We start from the raw sequence: 18,234 nt of genomic DNA on the forward strand, positions 1-18,234 counted from the left end.
CTTTCTTGGGGTCATATAGCTAGTAAATGTCTGAGGAGGGATTTGAACTCAGATCTTCCTGACTCACCACCAAGCTGCCTAGTTAAGAGCTGTAGCCTTTTAAGATCTTTTTGAATCTTGAATGCTGTCCAGGGATATAAGCAATCTCTTGGAGTCATTTTTAGGTTTAACAAGCATGCCTACTAGGACTTCATCGAAATCACTGATAAAAATGTTGCATTCCATTGCACAGAGTGAAGTTAGATCACTGAGGCACATCTAATAATTGGAAGCAACCATCTAACTTAACCCCTTCATTTGAGGAAGAAACTGCAGTCCATAGAAGGGAGTGCTTTTGCCATGGCCATGGAGCAAGTTAGCAACTTGGGAGTTGAACCCAGTCTTTCTGACTTCTGGGTTATCATTCTTAAGTCCCAGTTTATGATTGGTGACACCAAGAAGTTCTCTGCATTTATAAATAAATGCACATTATAAGTCAGTGGCTCCCTGCCTTCTTTACTTTGCCCAGATTCCTGGTCATCACATGGTGGTAATCATCTGATCATTGTCTACATTCTTCACCCCCTGGACATCTTGGGCTCCAGCCTCTGTCTCATGTGGTCCTTGTACTCTCCTCTCCCGCTAGCACCCTAAGGGTGTACTTCTGCATGGAAGAAGAGAAGGGCACCCTTTTTCCTTGTTCTCAGGCCCTCAGTTGTGGGCAGTGCCCTTGAACTGAAATGTGCTGTCTGGACTGGAATTACAGGATGTTCCTGAGGCCCCCAGGTTTCCATGGGAACTGGTAACAGTCATTCTTCATGATTAGGAGGTATCCATAGCAACAGAGCTAGCAGCATTTACATGAAACTGAGTTTATTTCATTTTATTTATTTATTTTTGGTGGGGCTGTCTCTGGGCAGATAAAGGTTGAAATGTATTTTTTCTTTCTTTCAACTTCCAGCTAGTTCTTGCCAATAATTGGTTATATAACCTTGAGTAAGTCATTTCTCTTTGGTCTTCTTTTTCTTATCTGTAAAATGAGAGGGTTGGACTGGATGGTTTCTAAGGTCTCTTTCATCTTGGCATTCTATGAATCAGAGAACAATTACTTATTAAATTATATAGATAGACTATAAGTTCTATAAGAGAAGGGGGAGACAAGAGGTATCAGGGTATGCTGGGGTAATCAAGGAAGACTATCTATCCAGCCATACCAGGCATGCCCAAACTCCTATTAAGGCTAACATTTCTCAGTAGGTTTGTGTCCAGCATTAGCCAGATGTGCTGACTGAAGTTTTGCATAGTTCCAAGGAGCAGAGAGTCCTTTGGCAAAGAGGTTAATGTCCCAGGTCAGTTGAAGAAGACACAGCCCAAAAAGCAAATCAACCTCAAACAAATGCTGCTGGTATTTTACTTTACATGGAACATTAGCTAGTTCCCTGGGCTCATGTTGGACCCTGGCCCATCAGCAACCATCAGCTGCAACATGTTGTAAGATGCACCCAAGACAAATGCTCATGGCCATGCACTGTTTAATTTTTCTCATCCATCAAATGGAGTTAGCCATCCTTATTCTGTCTCTTAAGGGCCTTGATGAGCTCATTCATCTACTCATTTGTTCTTCAACAACCATGAAGTAACTGCCTTGTGCTGGGTTCTAACTCTGTCCCTGCCACTAACTAGGTGAAGAACTGAGAAACTGATTCTAATCCTCTTGGGCCTCAACTTTCCCACTAGTTCAAATGACAATTCAGCTTGTTCTATGATCTTGGACAAGTCTCCCCCACTTTGAACCTTAGCTTAATTATAGCTGTAAAATGAGAGGGTTATAGTGTATGATGTCTAAGCTAGCTAAAAAATCTATAATACAATAAAAGAAAAGGTCCCTGTGGGCAGCCAGAAAAAGGTAGGTGGTGAAGAAGGAAGTTAGTGACACATGGAGAGGTTATCCCTATGATCGTGAGTGGTAGATCCCCAGCAATTATCATGGAAGGAGTGCAAATGGTTAAGGAATCTGTGTATAGATAAAATAGTGCTAACTGAGAATTGGTCCCAAGACTATGGGTAGATAGCAAGCAGAGATGGAATTTAAATAGGTATTTCAGGGATACTCCAGGTACCAAATCCAATGCTTCTTCCACTATTCCTTATACTTCTTTCACTAATTCACTGGATGAGACGCCTCTGGCTCTAAACTTCCATAATTCTAGGCTCCTGAGGTTCTTCAGTTTTGTAACTAGTACTCCAGTGTGCTAGAGAAGACCCAGCACCCAGCATTCTGTTAGAAACTAGGGAAGATAAAAAAGATGTTTCCTGCCATGTGGTGCTCATTGTAGTCTGGGGCGGGGGGGGGGGGTAGAGAGAGAGACAGACAGACAGAGAGAGACAGAGAACTTATAAATGAATAGGACAAATTATACTGGGAAAAACGTAGAAAAGGGTATAAGTTTAGATGAAGGAGTGGTCACTTTTATCTGGAGCAGCATCAGGAAGTTTTTTTGTTTTTGTTTTTGTTTTTGTTTTTTTTTTGAGAAGGCAATATTTAACCTGAGCTTCAAAGGAGAGGAAGGAGATAGATAGACATGGGAGTTGTTGGGGTAGGTAGGAGGAAGGGAGTCATTCCAGATATAAGGATATTGGGAAGACCTAATAATATAGCATCATAGGATTTAGAACTTGAAGGTACCTTAGAGATCATCCAGTTCAGTCTTTTGATTTGATAGATGAGGAAGTTAAGGTCTGGGGAAGTTAAAAGGACTTGCCCAAGGTCACGCATGAAAAATTTGCAAAGTCAGCATTTGGATGGGGGGGGGTTACCTTGAAGACCAATGGAATTTCCATTATATCAGTTTTGCTTGATAGATGCAGTAATAGAGGTGAGAACTTAAAACTTAAATGTCTGCATAAATGTGATGTGATGCTACATTGTTATCTTCCATCAGAGTCATTCTCCCATTATCATATGACATAGAGCATGAATTCTGGTTGGTCCTACCATGTTTTGTTGCTTCAAGTTGGGAGAGAAGAACTATGTGTATCTGTTGTTGAAGAGCCCAATTATTGTGGCAGTGCTTATCATCATGGGCAAGTAGGAGATAAATAGGTCTGAGGTGTAAATTCATTATTGTCTAGAGAGATCATAAAAATTCATTCTCCTGTGCATAGGACTACTTTCATAAGTTGTGAGCTGGTTCAAGATGAAGTAGCATTTCAACTCAGTAGGGAGAGTGCTGGTTTGAGCATCTGTGGATATGAATTGGAATCCCAACTTGGACAATTATATGCCCATATGACCTTGGGGAAGTTATATAAACTTCCTTGACTTCAGTGTCATCAGTAAAATGGGGGAACTGGACTAGATGACATCTGAGGCTCCTCCCAGCTTTAAATTTAAGATTTTAGGAAGTAACTATGTACATACACACAACAATGAAGGACTTTTTATTTAATCACTCTTCATTGGTCTGGATATTTGTAAAATGTCTTATTGAGGGAGAAGCTGGTGAAAGCAGCTCTCTCTTGAATTTCTCCATCCTAGTAAAGTTCTTATTGAGAAGTGACTTTGTAGCTTCTATAAAGACAATGTTGTTGGGCCATTATTTATTCAAGAGTAAGGTTAGGCTGCATTGAATCATTCACACTGCCCTAAGCAGTCCAAATTAGATGACTAGCTTAGACAATAGGTAACAGTTTTTGCGAGGCAAAAGAATTTTCTTCTGTTTGAAGGCTACTGAAGGCTATCTTTGTATATATTAACAGATATGTGTTTGTTTATATGTACATATATAATCTATACTATACACTATATATGCATATGTATGTGAATGTATGCAATGATGATATACCTGGAAAATGGAATAAAAGACATTATTTGGGAACATGAATGGTTGTAAAAGGCGGTACATTGATCATAGAATGAGAAAGAGAAACAATCAGGGGTCAATCTGAGAGGTACATTGGTAACCCTGAAATATTAAACAAGCTGGAGAGAAGGCCTCTGGCCTGTCAGGTGTCTATTTAAGATCTAGAGAATTGTGCAGAACGAGGTTTGGGAGAATTCAAATATTTGAAGGGCTGTCTTGGAAAAGGGATTAGATCTGTTCCCTTTGGTCCCAAAGTGCAGAACCAAGAACAGTTGTTGGAAGTTTTGCATTGCAGAGAGGCAAGCCCTTAATTATGCTTGTTGATTGATTTATAGATTGTAAGGAATGAATTCCTAATGAACAGAACTATCTGAAAGCAGACTGGGCTGTCTTGGGAAATAATGGACTCCTCAGTCTATAGGAAGTGACTAGATGACCACTCATCAGGTATGTTGCATACCCAGTGGTTCCCCATACTGGATCTTTATCTTTGACACACTATTTGACACACACTTTATATCTTATTCACTAAACTATTGGTGTTCTCCTAGGCTTTGTCCTTAGCCCTCTTCTCTTTCCTCTCTAATATCAGGAGATGGAAAACTCCTGACTATTTTTGTATAGCCTGAGAGCTAAGAATGGTTTTTACATTTAAAAAAATAAAATTTTATTATAATTAAAACTATAAATGCTATTTTTAGAACATCAGCCTATACTATGGTATCATTACCAATTCTCATGGGTTCAGTTATCATTTCTATACAGATAATTCATTTCCCAATCATTATCCAATCATAACCCCTCTCTTGAGCCCCAGTCCTACATCACTAACTGCCTATTGGACATTTCAAATTGGATGAACTGTAAGCATCTTGAACTCATATCCCAAACGGAATTCATAATTCTTCCCTTCAAACCCTCTTATCTTCTTAACTTCCCTCATACTGTTGAGACTACTATTCAAGTCTACTAAGCATGCAGCCTTGGTGATATCTTCAACTCCTCACTCAAACTCATGCCATATTCCAATCCATTGCCAAATTGTATCATTTGGGCCATCAGAACATCTCTCATATTATATCCCTTTCCTTCTATTCACACAACTACAATCCTAGTTTGTGCCTTATCACGTCTTATTTAGACTATTACAATAACCTTCTCATGGGTCTTGCTGCCTTAAATCTCTTTCCATCCCAACATATCCTCCACACAAGTGCCATAGTGATTTTTCTAAAATATAGAATATAACTTTCACCCCATACCCCTCAATTTAGTAAACTCCTGTAGCATCTGATTACTTCTATTATAACATATAAAATCCTTTTTTTGGGGGGGGGAAATGGGTCTTTACTTGTTTATTTATTTGTTCGATCATTCATTTATTTATTTTTAAGCCCTTACCTTCCATCTTGGAATCAATACTGTGTATTGGTTCCAAGACAGAAGAGTGGTAAGGGATAGGCAATGGGGGTCAAGTGACTTGTCCAGGGTCACACAGCTGGGAAGTGTCTGAGGCCAGATTTGAACCTAGGACCTCCCATCTCTAGGCCTGGCTCTCAATCCACTGAGCTACCCAGCTGCCCCTGGGAATGGGTCTTTAAAGGTCTTTATAGTCCTTCCTACATTCTGGTCTTCTTAGCCTATAGATCTCAGAACATACACAATGATCTAGCCACAATGGTCTACTTGTTGTTCCTCACACATGATATTTGTACCTCCTGGCTCCTTGTACTAGTGGTCCCTTTGGCCTGGAATGCATTCTCTCCCTACCTCTACCTCTTGATATCAAGATTTCCTCCAAGGCTCAGCTCAAGCACTTCCTTCTTCAGGAGGCTTTTTGGCATTTCCCCAGTCACTTGAGCCTTCTCCTCTAAGGCACTTTCCTTCTAGTTGGCATATTTGTTGCTGTTCATTTGTTTCAATCATGTCCAATTCCTTGCGACTCCATTTGGAATTTTCTTGGTAAAGATACTAGAGGAGTTTTCTATGTCCTTCTCCAACTCATTTTACATATGGGGAAACTGAGGCAAATAGGGTCACTCAGCCAGTAAATGTCTGAGGCCAGATTTTGAACGCAGGAAGAAGAATTCTCCTGACTTCTGACCTAGTAATCCATCCACTCTGCCACCTACCTGCCCATGAAGCATATATTTTGTATGTATCTCTGAATTTACATTGTTCTTCCTCCATTAGTCTGTAAGCTCCTTGAAGGCAAGAATTATCTTTATTTTTTTGTCTTTCCTTGTATCTTCAGTGTTTGGCCCAATAACTGCCTCATAATAATTGTTTACTAAATGCTTATTGACTTAAGTATGGTTTAGACTAAATGATCTCTCATCTCTATTCTGAGATTCTTTTTATTGCAGTAGGCACTGTTAGAAGGAGGGCAAACACCAAAATAAACTCAGATCCCTATAAGGGTTCAAGTTTTCCAGCCTATAAGGTGAGCCAAGGGAGTGTTTTGCTGAGGGAGAGCTAGCAGGTATTGATTTCAAACTGTTATCCCTTTGCCCTATCTGGGTTAAGCTGGACATATTGAATCATAGAGATGATGTGACTGGCACAACTCAGTTCCACCTGGGAAGATTCTGTTAATCCTCTTGTCAAGACCAAGACTTCAGTTGTTTCTAGGTCATCCATGTCATCATTCAGAGATCTGGAAGGTTTGTGCCTCTTCTAAGTGACTAATCAGGTTCTGGGGATTTTTTTTTTTTTTTTTACTAAGCAGAGGCTGCCTGGGAGGGAGGATCAAATAGAAACTTCTCTCTTTGGCATTTAAACATCTTTATCACTTGACCTCTTCCTATCTTTCCAGTATTCTTACCTTTTATTGCCTTGCACACACACACACACACAGTGAGCTAGCTATGTTGCTCTCTTTGCTGTTCCTCCAGCCCAACCTTCCCATCTCTCATCTCAGCTCAGGCAGCTGTTGCCTGTGCCTGTAATATTGTCCCTCCTTATCTCCATCTTAGATTCTCTGACTTTTTCAGCTCCTCAGCTCCAATCCCACCTCTGTAGGAAGCTTTTCTATTCCCTCAGCTACTAATATCTCCCTCTCTGAGACTACTTTCCATCTACTCTGCATACCTCTTGCATGTACCTGTTCTCATGTTGTTTCCCCCATTAGAATATGCACTTCTTGAGGACAAGAGTGATTTTTTTGCTTTTGTTTTATACCTTGAGTGCTTAGCACAATGCCTGGACTGTAGTAATCACTTAATAAATGCTTGTTGACTGGTTGACTGATCAGCTGAATGTTTCACTACTCTATAAAAGACAGCTGGTTTTAGGCAGAAGCTTGTAATAAACCTGAAAAGGAAGGGTGGAAGAAGACTGTGAAACTCTTTAAATACCAAACAGAAGAGTTTGTATTCAATTTTGGGACAACATGGAGTCACTGGAGTTTTTTGAGCAATGAAGTGGTGAATGGCATAGGGGGAGATGGTGACGTGGTCAGATCTGTACATCAGGAATATTCTTTTAGCAGTCTTGTGGAGAAGACAGATGACAAAGGGAGATCAATTACAGAGTCGTTTGCAAGGGGTGATAAAGAATTGTTTTGGTGACTGACTTTTTGGTGGGTCTTTCCCCCCACCCCAACAGTGCATATTTCAGCCACTCTATGCCTTTGTGGTCCTCCTGAGTTATTGTGACCCAAAAGATTCATCATCACTGTTGAGGGAGGCTGAAGATCACGTAGGCTGGTTCTCATTTGACTAGCACACCCTGCCCATTGCTAGGGCTATATAAATTAAGCCCTTATAGCTCAGAAGGACCTGCCAAAGATTGTACTGAGCTAGCATAGTCTTAGATAACCCAAAGTCACTTCCAAACCACACTGAAGCACTAGAAGAGTATATTAGAGGAAGCCCATGTAATATATACTTAATAGATATTTTATTAAATGGATTTAAGTTGGATGCTAAGGGAGAAAGATGGATGATGCAGAACAAGTTAATGTCCGGGCTGAACTTGAATTGCAAGAGGCACTAAATGGCCAAGGGGAAAGATCTTAGGGTTTGCCATGTAGACAAACACATACTTCATATCTGTAATAATGGATGTACCTTCTAGGCAGGGCCTTAAGAGATGTCATTGTAGTTGGAGGGTAGTTGGACTAGGAAGATCATGTTGTTCACTCTGAGGTTATGGGACAGGAAAATTGAAGTACATAGAAATCCTGACTCTCTGTCATGCCACCTAACAGTTCCTTGCTGAAACAGATTAAATATTTTATTATATTCATTTGAGCTGAATAGGTACACCCCCCTCCCCCCACCTCAGTTATAATGATGAGGATGAGGAGACTGAGATACAGACAAGCCATCACATGATCACAGAAAGCTACACACACCATCTCATTTTAACCTATGACATTTTTATAAATGAGAAAAAGAAATCTATAGAGGTTAAGTAACTTGCTCACGGTCACACAGTTAATAAGTATTTGAGAAAAAATTTGAACCTAGGTTTTCTGATTCCAAATCTAGTGCTTTTTAAATTTGTGGCTTCTTTGGATCTAAGTAACAACTATCCCCAATTGGGATTGACTTCAGTTCCAGGGCACAGCAGAATTGTGGGTGAGTCTCTTAGAGACAGGGGCATTTGGTATTTTGACCACCCAGGTGACCCAGGGCTTGTTAGCCCTATAATCCAGGACCATCTGTTCCCTAACAGCCCACACTACTGAGCTGTGGGGAGTTCCCTACTGGCACAACTCAGTCAATCCATTCAGTCTGTTTATCCCTTGGAAAGAAATCTTTGCTGACAATGGCTTTTGCTTCCTTAAAAACATCTGTTGCAACCACAGGCATCAGGGAAAGAATATAAGACCTAGAACCAGGAAAGCTCTGGGTTTGAAGTGGCTTTGATACTGTACTACTAATTTGGTGTGTGATTTTAGAAATACTGTTTTGTGTCTCTGAACTTCAATTTCCTTGCCTGTAAAATGAGGGTAATACCAATACAACCTATATCATAAGGTTGAAGCCTAGAAAGTGCTTCATAATCCTTAAAATATCATAGAAATGGAACTGGATGTAATTATTCATCTTTTTGGTCTTCAACTTGAGGAATCATTGATAAGATTTAAAAAGGACTGTGGAATAGTGGAAAGAGTTTTGGTCTTAAAAAACTAGACTCTGAATCAGCCTGATTCAGTGCGTGTCTTTGGGAAATTCAGGAATTACTCTAGGACTCAGTTTCCTTACCCATTAAAATGGGTATAATGATGCTTATAGTTCCTGTCTCTCATAGGGTAGTTGAGAGGAAGATGCCTTGTAAACTGCAAAACAAGATAAAAATGTGGGCTACTGTGATGAACTGGAACCTCAGGCTCAGCTGTTTCTGTAGTCATTACAGTCCCACATCAGGCAGGTTCCAGGAGATTAGACTGGGAAGTGTGGAAAGCTCCCAAAATAAACCTATCTCAGGCTCTTGAAAAAGCTTCTCTCAGAGAAGAATAATGTGTTGATTGGATAGGCAATCCTTCTGTGTGTTTCTATATGTTTCCGGAACTGATCTTTGCCTTTTTCCTCCAGTCAAGCTTAAAGTCTTTATTTCTATGAAGATCACTTATATTTCTTTTCTTTTTTTAATCCCTTACCTTCTATCTTAGAAATGATATGAGCAGTAAGAGCTAGGCAACTGTGGTTAAGTGACTTACCTAGGATCACACAGCTAGGATGTATCTGAGGCCAAATTTGAATCCTAACTCCAGGCCTGACACTCTTTCCATTGTGCCACCTACCTATCCCAAGAACACTAATATTTTGATGGCAGTAGAGGCAATTTGAAGTGGATGGAGGGACAGAGTTCAAGGTCTGCCTCTGCCACATTCTGGCTATGTCACCCAGATAAGTCCTTCAACTTCTCATTAAGACTGGAAGTTACAGTGAAGTTTCCAATCTGCATCGGCCGAGGAAGTTCCTCATCTAGGGCTCCTTATTTTGATGAAATCACAAATCTGGTATAAGAAAAAAGTATTTATTGAAATTATGCCCAAAGGGCACTAAAAGACTACCTGCCCTTTGATCCAGCCATAGCATTGATGGGTTTGCACCCCAAAGAGATAATAAGGAAAAAGACTTGTATAAAAATATTCATAACTGTGTTCTTTGTGGTGGCAAAAAAATTGGAAAACGAGAGAATGTTCCTTGATTGGGGAATGGCTAAACAGTATCTGATGGTGATAGAACACTACTGTGATGTAAGGAATGATGATCTGGAAGATTTCTATATGAACTAGAAGAACCTCAGTGAGCTGATACAGAGTGAAATGAGCAGAACCAAGAGAACATTGCACATAGAAAGTGAAACATTGTGGAACTATCCACTGTAATGGACTTTACTACTAGTAGCAATCCAGGACACTTCTGAAGGACTTATGAGAAAGAATGCTATCCACATCCAGAGAAAGAACTATGGGAGTAGAAACACAAAAGAAAAACATCACTTATCACTTGTATATATGAGTATATAATTTGGGGTTTTGGCTTTAAAAGACTGCTCTATAGCAAAAATAAATAATATGGAAATAGGTATCAAGTGATAACACTTGTACAACCCAGGGGAATTGCTTGTTGAATCTGGGAGGGAAAAATATGAATTATGTAAACATGGCCAAATATTAAATCAATAAATAAATAGTTTAAAAAGTACTTAGTAGCAAGGCAGAGCACAGTGAGTGGTCTGGAGGAAAAGAGTTGGAGGACTCAGTTCAAATCCTGATTCTCATACTTACTACTTTTGTGACCTTGAGCAAATCACTGAAACTTTCTGGCACTCAGGTTCCTCCTTTGTTAAATATAATAAATGTAGAGGATGCAATAGTGGAAGAAACACTAGATTTAGAGTTAAAACATTGGCATTGACTCTTGTATTTATTGCCTGTGTGACCTTGAACAAGGTGGTTCACTTTCATGATCCTCAGTTTCTACTTCAGTAAAACAATAGGGGTATAATAAATATTCTTTAAGACACTGTCCTTCAAGTCTTAAATCGAATGGTCTAAGCAAGTGGAATCCAATTTATGCCATTTAGGTCACACAGGCCATTGTGGGGAAAGTGCTTGGTGAGCCTTACAGGATTCTAGAAATGGGAGTTGTTGTTTTGATTATGATGGCACTTTTCAAGTGCTCCTGGGTATGTTAACTCATCTGTTTCTCACGACAGCCCTGTGAGGTAAGTGGTGTTAATGTTATTATCATCATTTGACAAAAAATGAAACTAAAGCTTGTTGAAAGGAAGCAACTTGCTCAGGTTCAGTGTTAACTCCTGGACCATATCCTCAAACTCCTGACAGATTTCAATGTATTTTTCCCTGACTCTGTTCTGTTTCTGCCATCCCATTGGGCCAGATGCAGTGATAATAGCTAACAATGATATAGTTAAGATTTGCAAAAGACTTCTGTGTTTTCTCATTTGATCCTCATACAACCCTGTGAGGTAGGTACTATTTTTTCCCTGTTTTGCGAGCTTGATAAATGCTAACTGATGTGCCCACAATCACAGTTACTGAGGGGCAATGGGGAAACAGGTTCACAGAGAAAAGCTACTCACTCCAGTACATTATCACCTCCATTTTATCAATGAGGAAATGTAGGTGTATTGAGATTGAGCTTACAAGGTTTGCAAGAGGCAGAGGTAGGATTTCAATACAGGTCCTCTATCCCTTCATCCATACAATGTTCTTTTCCATTATACCAAATTATCTTCTGTACATCATGTTTACATTTAATTTGTAACTCTCTGCTTACAGAGTCTCCCCAAGAAAGGTCGGGACAGCGGCGCACCATGCCCAGCAACCTTTCTGATAGGAGCCCCAGCATGGAGCCTTCAGCTACTACACCATTCCGGGTCACGGTAACTATCTTTGTGTTACTGCAGTCTCTGCAGAACTTCTTTATGCACAGAACAGGGAATTTTTCTGGCCTCCTTCCATCTAGGTTTCCATTCAATTACTTCCCCAGGGCTGAAGTAAGGAAAGAAAAAAAAATTCTAGCCAGCAAATGAGCCTGTTTCCAGAGCTGGGGAGAACTGAGCCTATTCCCGGGAAACTTAGCCCTGGAGCCTGATATCCAATCCCAATAGACTCTGAGGAAATCCATCCTAACTTGGACCACAGAGATAGCAAGGAGAGAAAAGTGAACAAGTTGGATTTTCAAGTATTTATATATTTTAGTCTAGTTGAACCCATGAAACTCATTTAGAAAAATCAACATGCAATATCCTCCACTCTGGATCTTGTATTTACAATTAAAGAAATGGGCTCACCATGAAAAGAAAAAGAAAGAACAGAGGGGAGCCCTCATCTGCTAAATGAAGGGGTTGAATTAGACCCTCTCTCAAGATCCCTTCTTTATAGCTCTGGCATGTTCTATTTTAGCATTTTGTGCTCTGGGGTTTCATAGTCAGTCTAGTAGTCTATTTTCCAAGATCCCTTTTAGCAGTTATATTCTATGGTTACAATGGCCTCTTCCTTGGTCTTTCTGTTTGACTTTTGTGTTGGAACAGAGAATGAAAGGACCAAGGGAGCTTTGAGGGAGCAGGTACCTTGGTTTACACCTTAACTTCCCAGGGATTTACCTCCATTCCGAAAAAGCATAGGGCTCTTTTGCCATGTCCCAAGGTGGCTTTCAAGGACAAAAGAAGAGCTATAAATCACCAGGGACAAAAGTTTTTAAGTCTGGATAATGGAACTATACTTAAAGGTGACTACATGTATTTTTCCCTCAAGGAGGAGGTAAGGAAAGGAGAAACCCTTAGATACAAATTTGAGATCATTCCTTTATTGGTATTTCTAGCCCAGAGACAAGATGATTTGCCCACCTTGCATTTGTATGTACTTCTGGCTTTCACATTTATCATTTCACTTCATCCTTGTAGCAACCCAGGACAAGTCATTTTATCAATGAAAAAACTAAGATACTAAGTAGTTTTGTATCTTTCTTCAAAGAGACCCAGCAACAGTCAACAGTCTAGGATCACAGCCTAGACCCTTAGCATTCCAGCTACTAGTATTGTATTCTTCCTCTTACCCCCTCATTGTCTAATATTGTCTTTTTTTTTTGAACTCTTACTTTCTATTTTAGAATCAGTACTACATATTGGCTCTAAAGCAGAAGAGCGGTAGGGGCTAAACAATTGGGATCAAGTGATTTGCCCATGCTCAAACAGCTAGGAAATGTCTGAGGCTAGATTTGAACTGAGGATGTCTCATCTCTAGGCTGGGCTGACTATCCATTGAGCCACATAGCTGTCCTTCATTGTCTTTCAAAAAGAGCAATGGATTTGGAGTCAAGACCTGGGTTTGAGTTTCATAATAGCTGTGTGATTGAGGACCTTCCAGTCTTGGTTCCTTCATCTATAAGATAGGCACAATCATTTCTCCCCTTCTTACCACACAAGGCTGAAAAGTGTTTTTAAAAGATACTTGCAAGACCCCCAAATCATGGCAACCTTATAGAGCAAGAAACTGAGACCCAAGCAGGTCTTTGGGTTTGCCTAGGATCATATAGATAGTAAAGTAACAGAATTGGGATTCAAACATAGGTCTCTTGAGTCTGAGTCTTGCACCCCTTCCCCTATCCCATAATGCTTTCCTATATAATTCTGTCCCACAGTTCGGCATAGCCTGAGTTGGTGAGATTTCTTAGCCTCATCTAACTAACTGGTAATACCAGTTCAACAGGCTGGGCAATCAGATGGAAACCAGCCTAGAAATTCTGTCCCCAAATGACTCACTGATAAGCAGGGAAAATGTTCGTTTGTTTGTGACCAGTGGGAAGACAATGTCTTTAAACCTCCCAGTAGTCTACCACTCAATACAGAATTCCCAGTCAAGCTACCTCTTGCTAAAATTCTCTAAAGGCTATCCCACAGGCCTAATTTGTACCAATCCACCCTTGGTTGATGCTTCTCTGCCCTGTGATCTTCCATTCCCTTCCATTCCTCACCAGTGTTGAGCAGGGAAATTGAGGAGCGAAGAACTTCAGAGGAATTGAGGAGGGGTGCTTCTTTGCTGGAGTACAGAAGTAACATGATCTAGAGTCTGTAATGGGCTGACTTTGTTCCATTCAGATTTAGTTGCAGAGGAGCAAAGTACTATGACTTTCCTAAGGAGGAAAAAGTGTAATTGGTTTTCCTTGAGACTTTGTTTCCCTATCTGTGAAATATGGGTGTTACATTTGCTGCTCTCTAAGACCTTTTCCAAATACTTAGATTTATAATTGAGGGTCTTGAAATGAGGCAGAGAGACCTCTGTCACTATTTTTTAAAATAACATTTTATTAATATCTTTTGTTTTTATTTAAAATATATTTCTCTTGTTTTCCTCTTAGTCTTCCCAGAGAACCACCTCATAGAACAGAGAATTTTCTTAGATGAAAAAAAAATAACAACAAAATAGGAAGAGGGGAAAAAAAGCTATCAGCAAAAACTGATTTCTCTCCTTTTCTCTATGTGTACACACACACACACACACACACACACATTAAGTTTGAAAGTCTATGCATCACTATAGTAGTAAACCTCCCACTTCTGCAAGGTAGTTAGGCATATGTACAATTATTAGGAATAGCTAGGATTTATATAGTATTTTACAGCTGACAAAGTGCTTTGCACATATCATCCATTTGATCTTTATAACAAGCCTGTCGTAGGTGCTAATATTATCCTCATTTTACAGAAGAGAGACCTGAAACTAGCTAGAAATGGTTAAGTGATTCATCCATGGTCCCATAAGCTGTTAAGGGTCTGTGGCAAGATTCAAACTGAGACTTTTCTGACTCCAACTCCAGAGAGCTCTGCTTCCAGTTCTGAATGCAGGCTTTCTCTGGTGGCCAGCATTATAAGTTACTGGGATTTCCAGAGCCATAGGCAAAGGCTACCCACCTCAGAAAAGTTTTTCTGTTCTCATTGCTGCTGCCTCTATGACATGCAAGTTGATTCATTTTGACTCCCAGCTTTGTTACCTGCTAAAATTCAAATGCCCCTTTGGAAGAGTTACACTTCAAAATTTTTTTAAAAATTAAGTTTATTTATTTAATTTAAATTATTTTTCCATGGTTCCATGATTCATGTTCTTTCCCTTCCCTCCTCCCACCCCCTCCTGTAGCCAAAGAGCAATTCCACTGTGTTCATGTATCATTGATCAAGACCTATTTCCATATTATTATTTGCAATAAAATGATCATTTAGAGTCTGCATCTCCAGTCATATCCTCATCAAACCATGTGATCAAGGAAATGTTTTTCTTCTGTGTTTCTACTCCCACAGTTCTTTCTCTGGATATAGATTGCATTCTTTCTTATAAGTCCCTCAGAATTATCCTGGATCATTGCATTGCTGCTAGTGGAAAGGTCCCATTACATTCGATTGTGCCAGTGTATATCAGTCTCCTGGTTCTGTTCCTTTCACTCTGCATCAATCCTGGAGGTCGTTCCAGTTCATATGAAATTCCTCCAGTTCATTATATCTTTTAGCACAATAGTGTTCTATCACCAACAGATACCACAATTTGCTCAGCCATTCCCCAATTGAAGGGCAGCCCCATATTTTCCAATTTTTTGCTATCACAAAGAGCACAGCTATAAATATTTTTGTACAAATCTTTTTCCTTATTATCTCTTTGGGGTATAAACCTAGCAGTGGTATGGCTGAATCAAAAAGCAGAGGCTTTTAAAGTCCTTTGGGCATAGTTCCAAATTGCCTTTCAGAATGGTTGGATCAATTCACAATTTCACCAGCAATGCATTAGTGTCTCAATTTTGCCACATACCCTCCAACATTTATTATTTTCCTTTGCTGTCATATTAGCCAATCATCTAGGTGTGAGGTGGTACTTCAGAGTTGTTTTGATTTGCATTTCTCTAATGAGGAGAGATTTAGAACGCTTTTTCATGTGCTTATTGATAGTTTTGATTTCTTTATGTGAAAATTGCCTATTCACGTCCTTTGCCCATTCATCAGTTGGGGAATGGCTTGTTTTTTTTTTTTTTGTACAATTGATTTAGCTCCTTATAAATTTGAGTATAAATTAGATCTTCGTTGGAGTTTTTTGTTATAAATATTTTTTTTCCCAATTTGTTGCTTCCCTTCCAATTTTGGTTGCATTGGTTTTGTTTGTACAAAACCTTTTTAATTGAATGTAATCAAAATTATCTATTTTATATTTTGTAATATTCTCTATCTCTTGCTTGGTCTTAAATTTTTTTCCTTTCTCATAGATCTGACAAGTATACTATTCTGTGTTCATCTAATTTACTTATAGTTTCCTTCTTTATATTTAAGTCATTTACCCATTCTAAATTCATCTTTGGGTAGGGTGTGAGATAATGATCTAAACCTAATCTCTCCCATACTGTTTTCCAATTTTCCCAGCAGTTTTTTGTCAAATAGTAGGTTTTTGTCTCAAAAGCTGGGATCTTTGAGTTTATCATACACTATCTTACTGAGTTCATTTACCCCAAGTCTATTCCATTGATTTTCTGGAAGGGTCATACTTTAAGCCAGGTCATGGATGGATACATAGAAGTAATGAAATTATCAGATCCTTTCAGAGCCTAAGGAGGTGGTTATGAATATTGGACTATCAAGCATTGTAGAAAAAACCTACTAAATTAGGAGTCAGGACACCTGGCTTAGTTCCCCAGTGCTACCATTTTACTAGCTAATATTTTCATTACCCATGTTGCACTGGACTTCATCAATCTTAAGTGAGGTGAGTGGGAGAGAGCTTTGTAAATCATACAAAAAGTCAGATATTATCATTATGATTAGAATGGGGTTCATTTTTTCTTTGGATCTGTACTATGAGGTAGTTTCTTCTTCCTCTGTCTACTCAGTACCAGAGAAGTTTGCTTTTGTTTATATATATAGGACTTTCATTGATATCTCCTTCCCAGCCAATGTCAAGCAGGAAAAATATATCCAGCTTCTTCACCTCCTTTACTCAGGCAAGAAGGAATGTGAGGAGACTGCTGATCTTACTACTTGAGTGGTGATGATGATAGAGGCTCACATTTATACCAATTGTCCCCAAAATCTTAGTGCCACTTTAAGCTTTGATAGCTTAAATAACTATATTAAGCTTTACTAGCTGAATACTACACTAAGTTGAAAACTGTCCTAATTGAAGCCTAAAATGGCACTAAGACTTTTGGGGTACCCTGTGTAGCACTCTAAGGTTTGCAAAGCACTTCATGTGCTTTATCTCTCTTGTTCTTTGGTATAATCCTATGAGGTAAATGCTATTATCATCCCGACTTTCAAATTGAGGCTCAGTTTAAGTGATTATGTTGACATCTCACATATATAGTCATGGCAGGATTTGAGTCTGGGTCTTTCAGATTAAGTTCAGCACTCTCTACTGCATCCTAAGCTTTGCTGGTAACAGGATGATCATCAAATCAATTAGTGTTTCTGAAGAACTTTGCAAGTATAAGATGTTATGATTTACTTTATTTTCTTTAGAATGGGAGACTCTTGTACCTGAAGGTCCGTGGTCATGAGGCTAGGATGAAATTGAGAGGAAGACTTGTCCATACCTAAACATACAATTTTGCCCTCTGATTTTGCACAGGAGAACCTTTGTCTTCACCACGTATTTGTCTTGTTGGGGTCATCATGGCTACTGCCAAGAATTTCCATTGTGAAGTGTTCCTGATTTTCTTGACTATCCCTGTAATGTGAAAGTGATGATACCAGTGGCTCTGGAAGTGACATTAAGCCCTTCAGAAGCAAGCTCCAACTATCTTTTCTAGACTGATTTCATATCACTCTACTTTATATGTTCTACATTTCAATCAAACTAGTTGACTTCTTTTTGCTTGTCTCTTATTTTCTTCCACTTCCATTCCTTTGCATAATGCTTTCCACATAATACATGCTTAATAATTACTTATTGAATTGAATAAAATGATGATTTTGATCTAGCCCTTTAGCTAGTGACATGGTTATAATTTTCTATTTCATGGCTTACTACTTCAGTCATGGGGATCTGGTGATCATTAGATGAGTATCTCTAGTATTCTAGAGACAACCTGGTTGTTTAGCATACCATTCTTTTTTTTTTTTCACATGCAAACTGTATATTTATTATTGGGTGCAACCCTGATGGCTTAGTCTCCCAAATGTCTGGCATGATATCAATTTTAAATAATAAAAGTGATGATGATATTGTGAAACTGAATGCATATATCTCCCATATAGGGAGTTGGTAATGTCTTTTTGTTGATACTACAGCACTATCTCATTCATTTTGCACAAATATTAGTATCCAGTGAAGTGGATATCAAGTTTTTAATCTCTCTTTCCTCTTCTGGATCCTGTAGGGAAGGCATTATAGTGGACATAACATTGGAATTGATATCTGAGAATTTGGGTTTAC

General features: G+C 39.1%; 1 protein-coding gene across 24 annotated transcripts in view; it reads left to right on the forward strand.

Annotated features, from left to right (window-relative positions):
* Positions 1-18,234, forward strand: part of DAB2IP (DAB2 interacting protein) — a 332,379-nt gene that overhangs the window by 127,203 nt on the left and 186,942 nt on the right. For all 24 annotated transcript variants that reach the window (XM_056812051.1, XM_056812048.1, XM_007474585.3 and 21 more), the window contains one exon: positions 11,605-11,708. In XM_056812051.1, the coding sequence (XP_056668029.1) occupies positions 11,640-11,708 (69 nt within the window). In that variant the 5' untranslated portion in view covers positions 11,605-11,639. The remainder of the gene's footprint in view (positions 1-11,604; positions 11,709-18,234) is intronic.

The sequence above is a fragment of the Monodelphis domestica genome, chromosome 1, assembly GCF_027887165.1.
Source record: "Monodelphis domestica isolate mMonDom1 chromosome 1, mMonDom1.pri, whole genome shotgun sequence".
NCBI lineage: Eukaryota > Metazoa > Chordata > Mammalia > Didelphimorphia > Didelphidae > Monodelphis > Monodelphis domestica.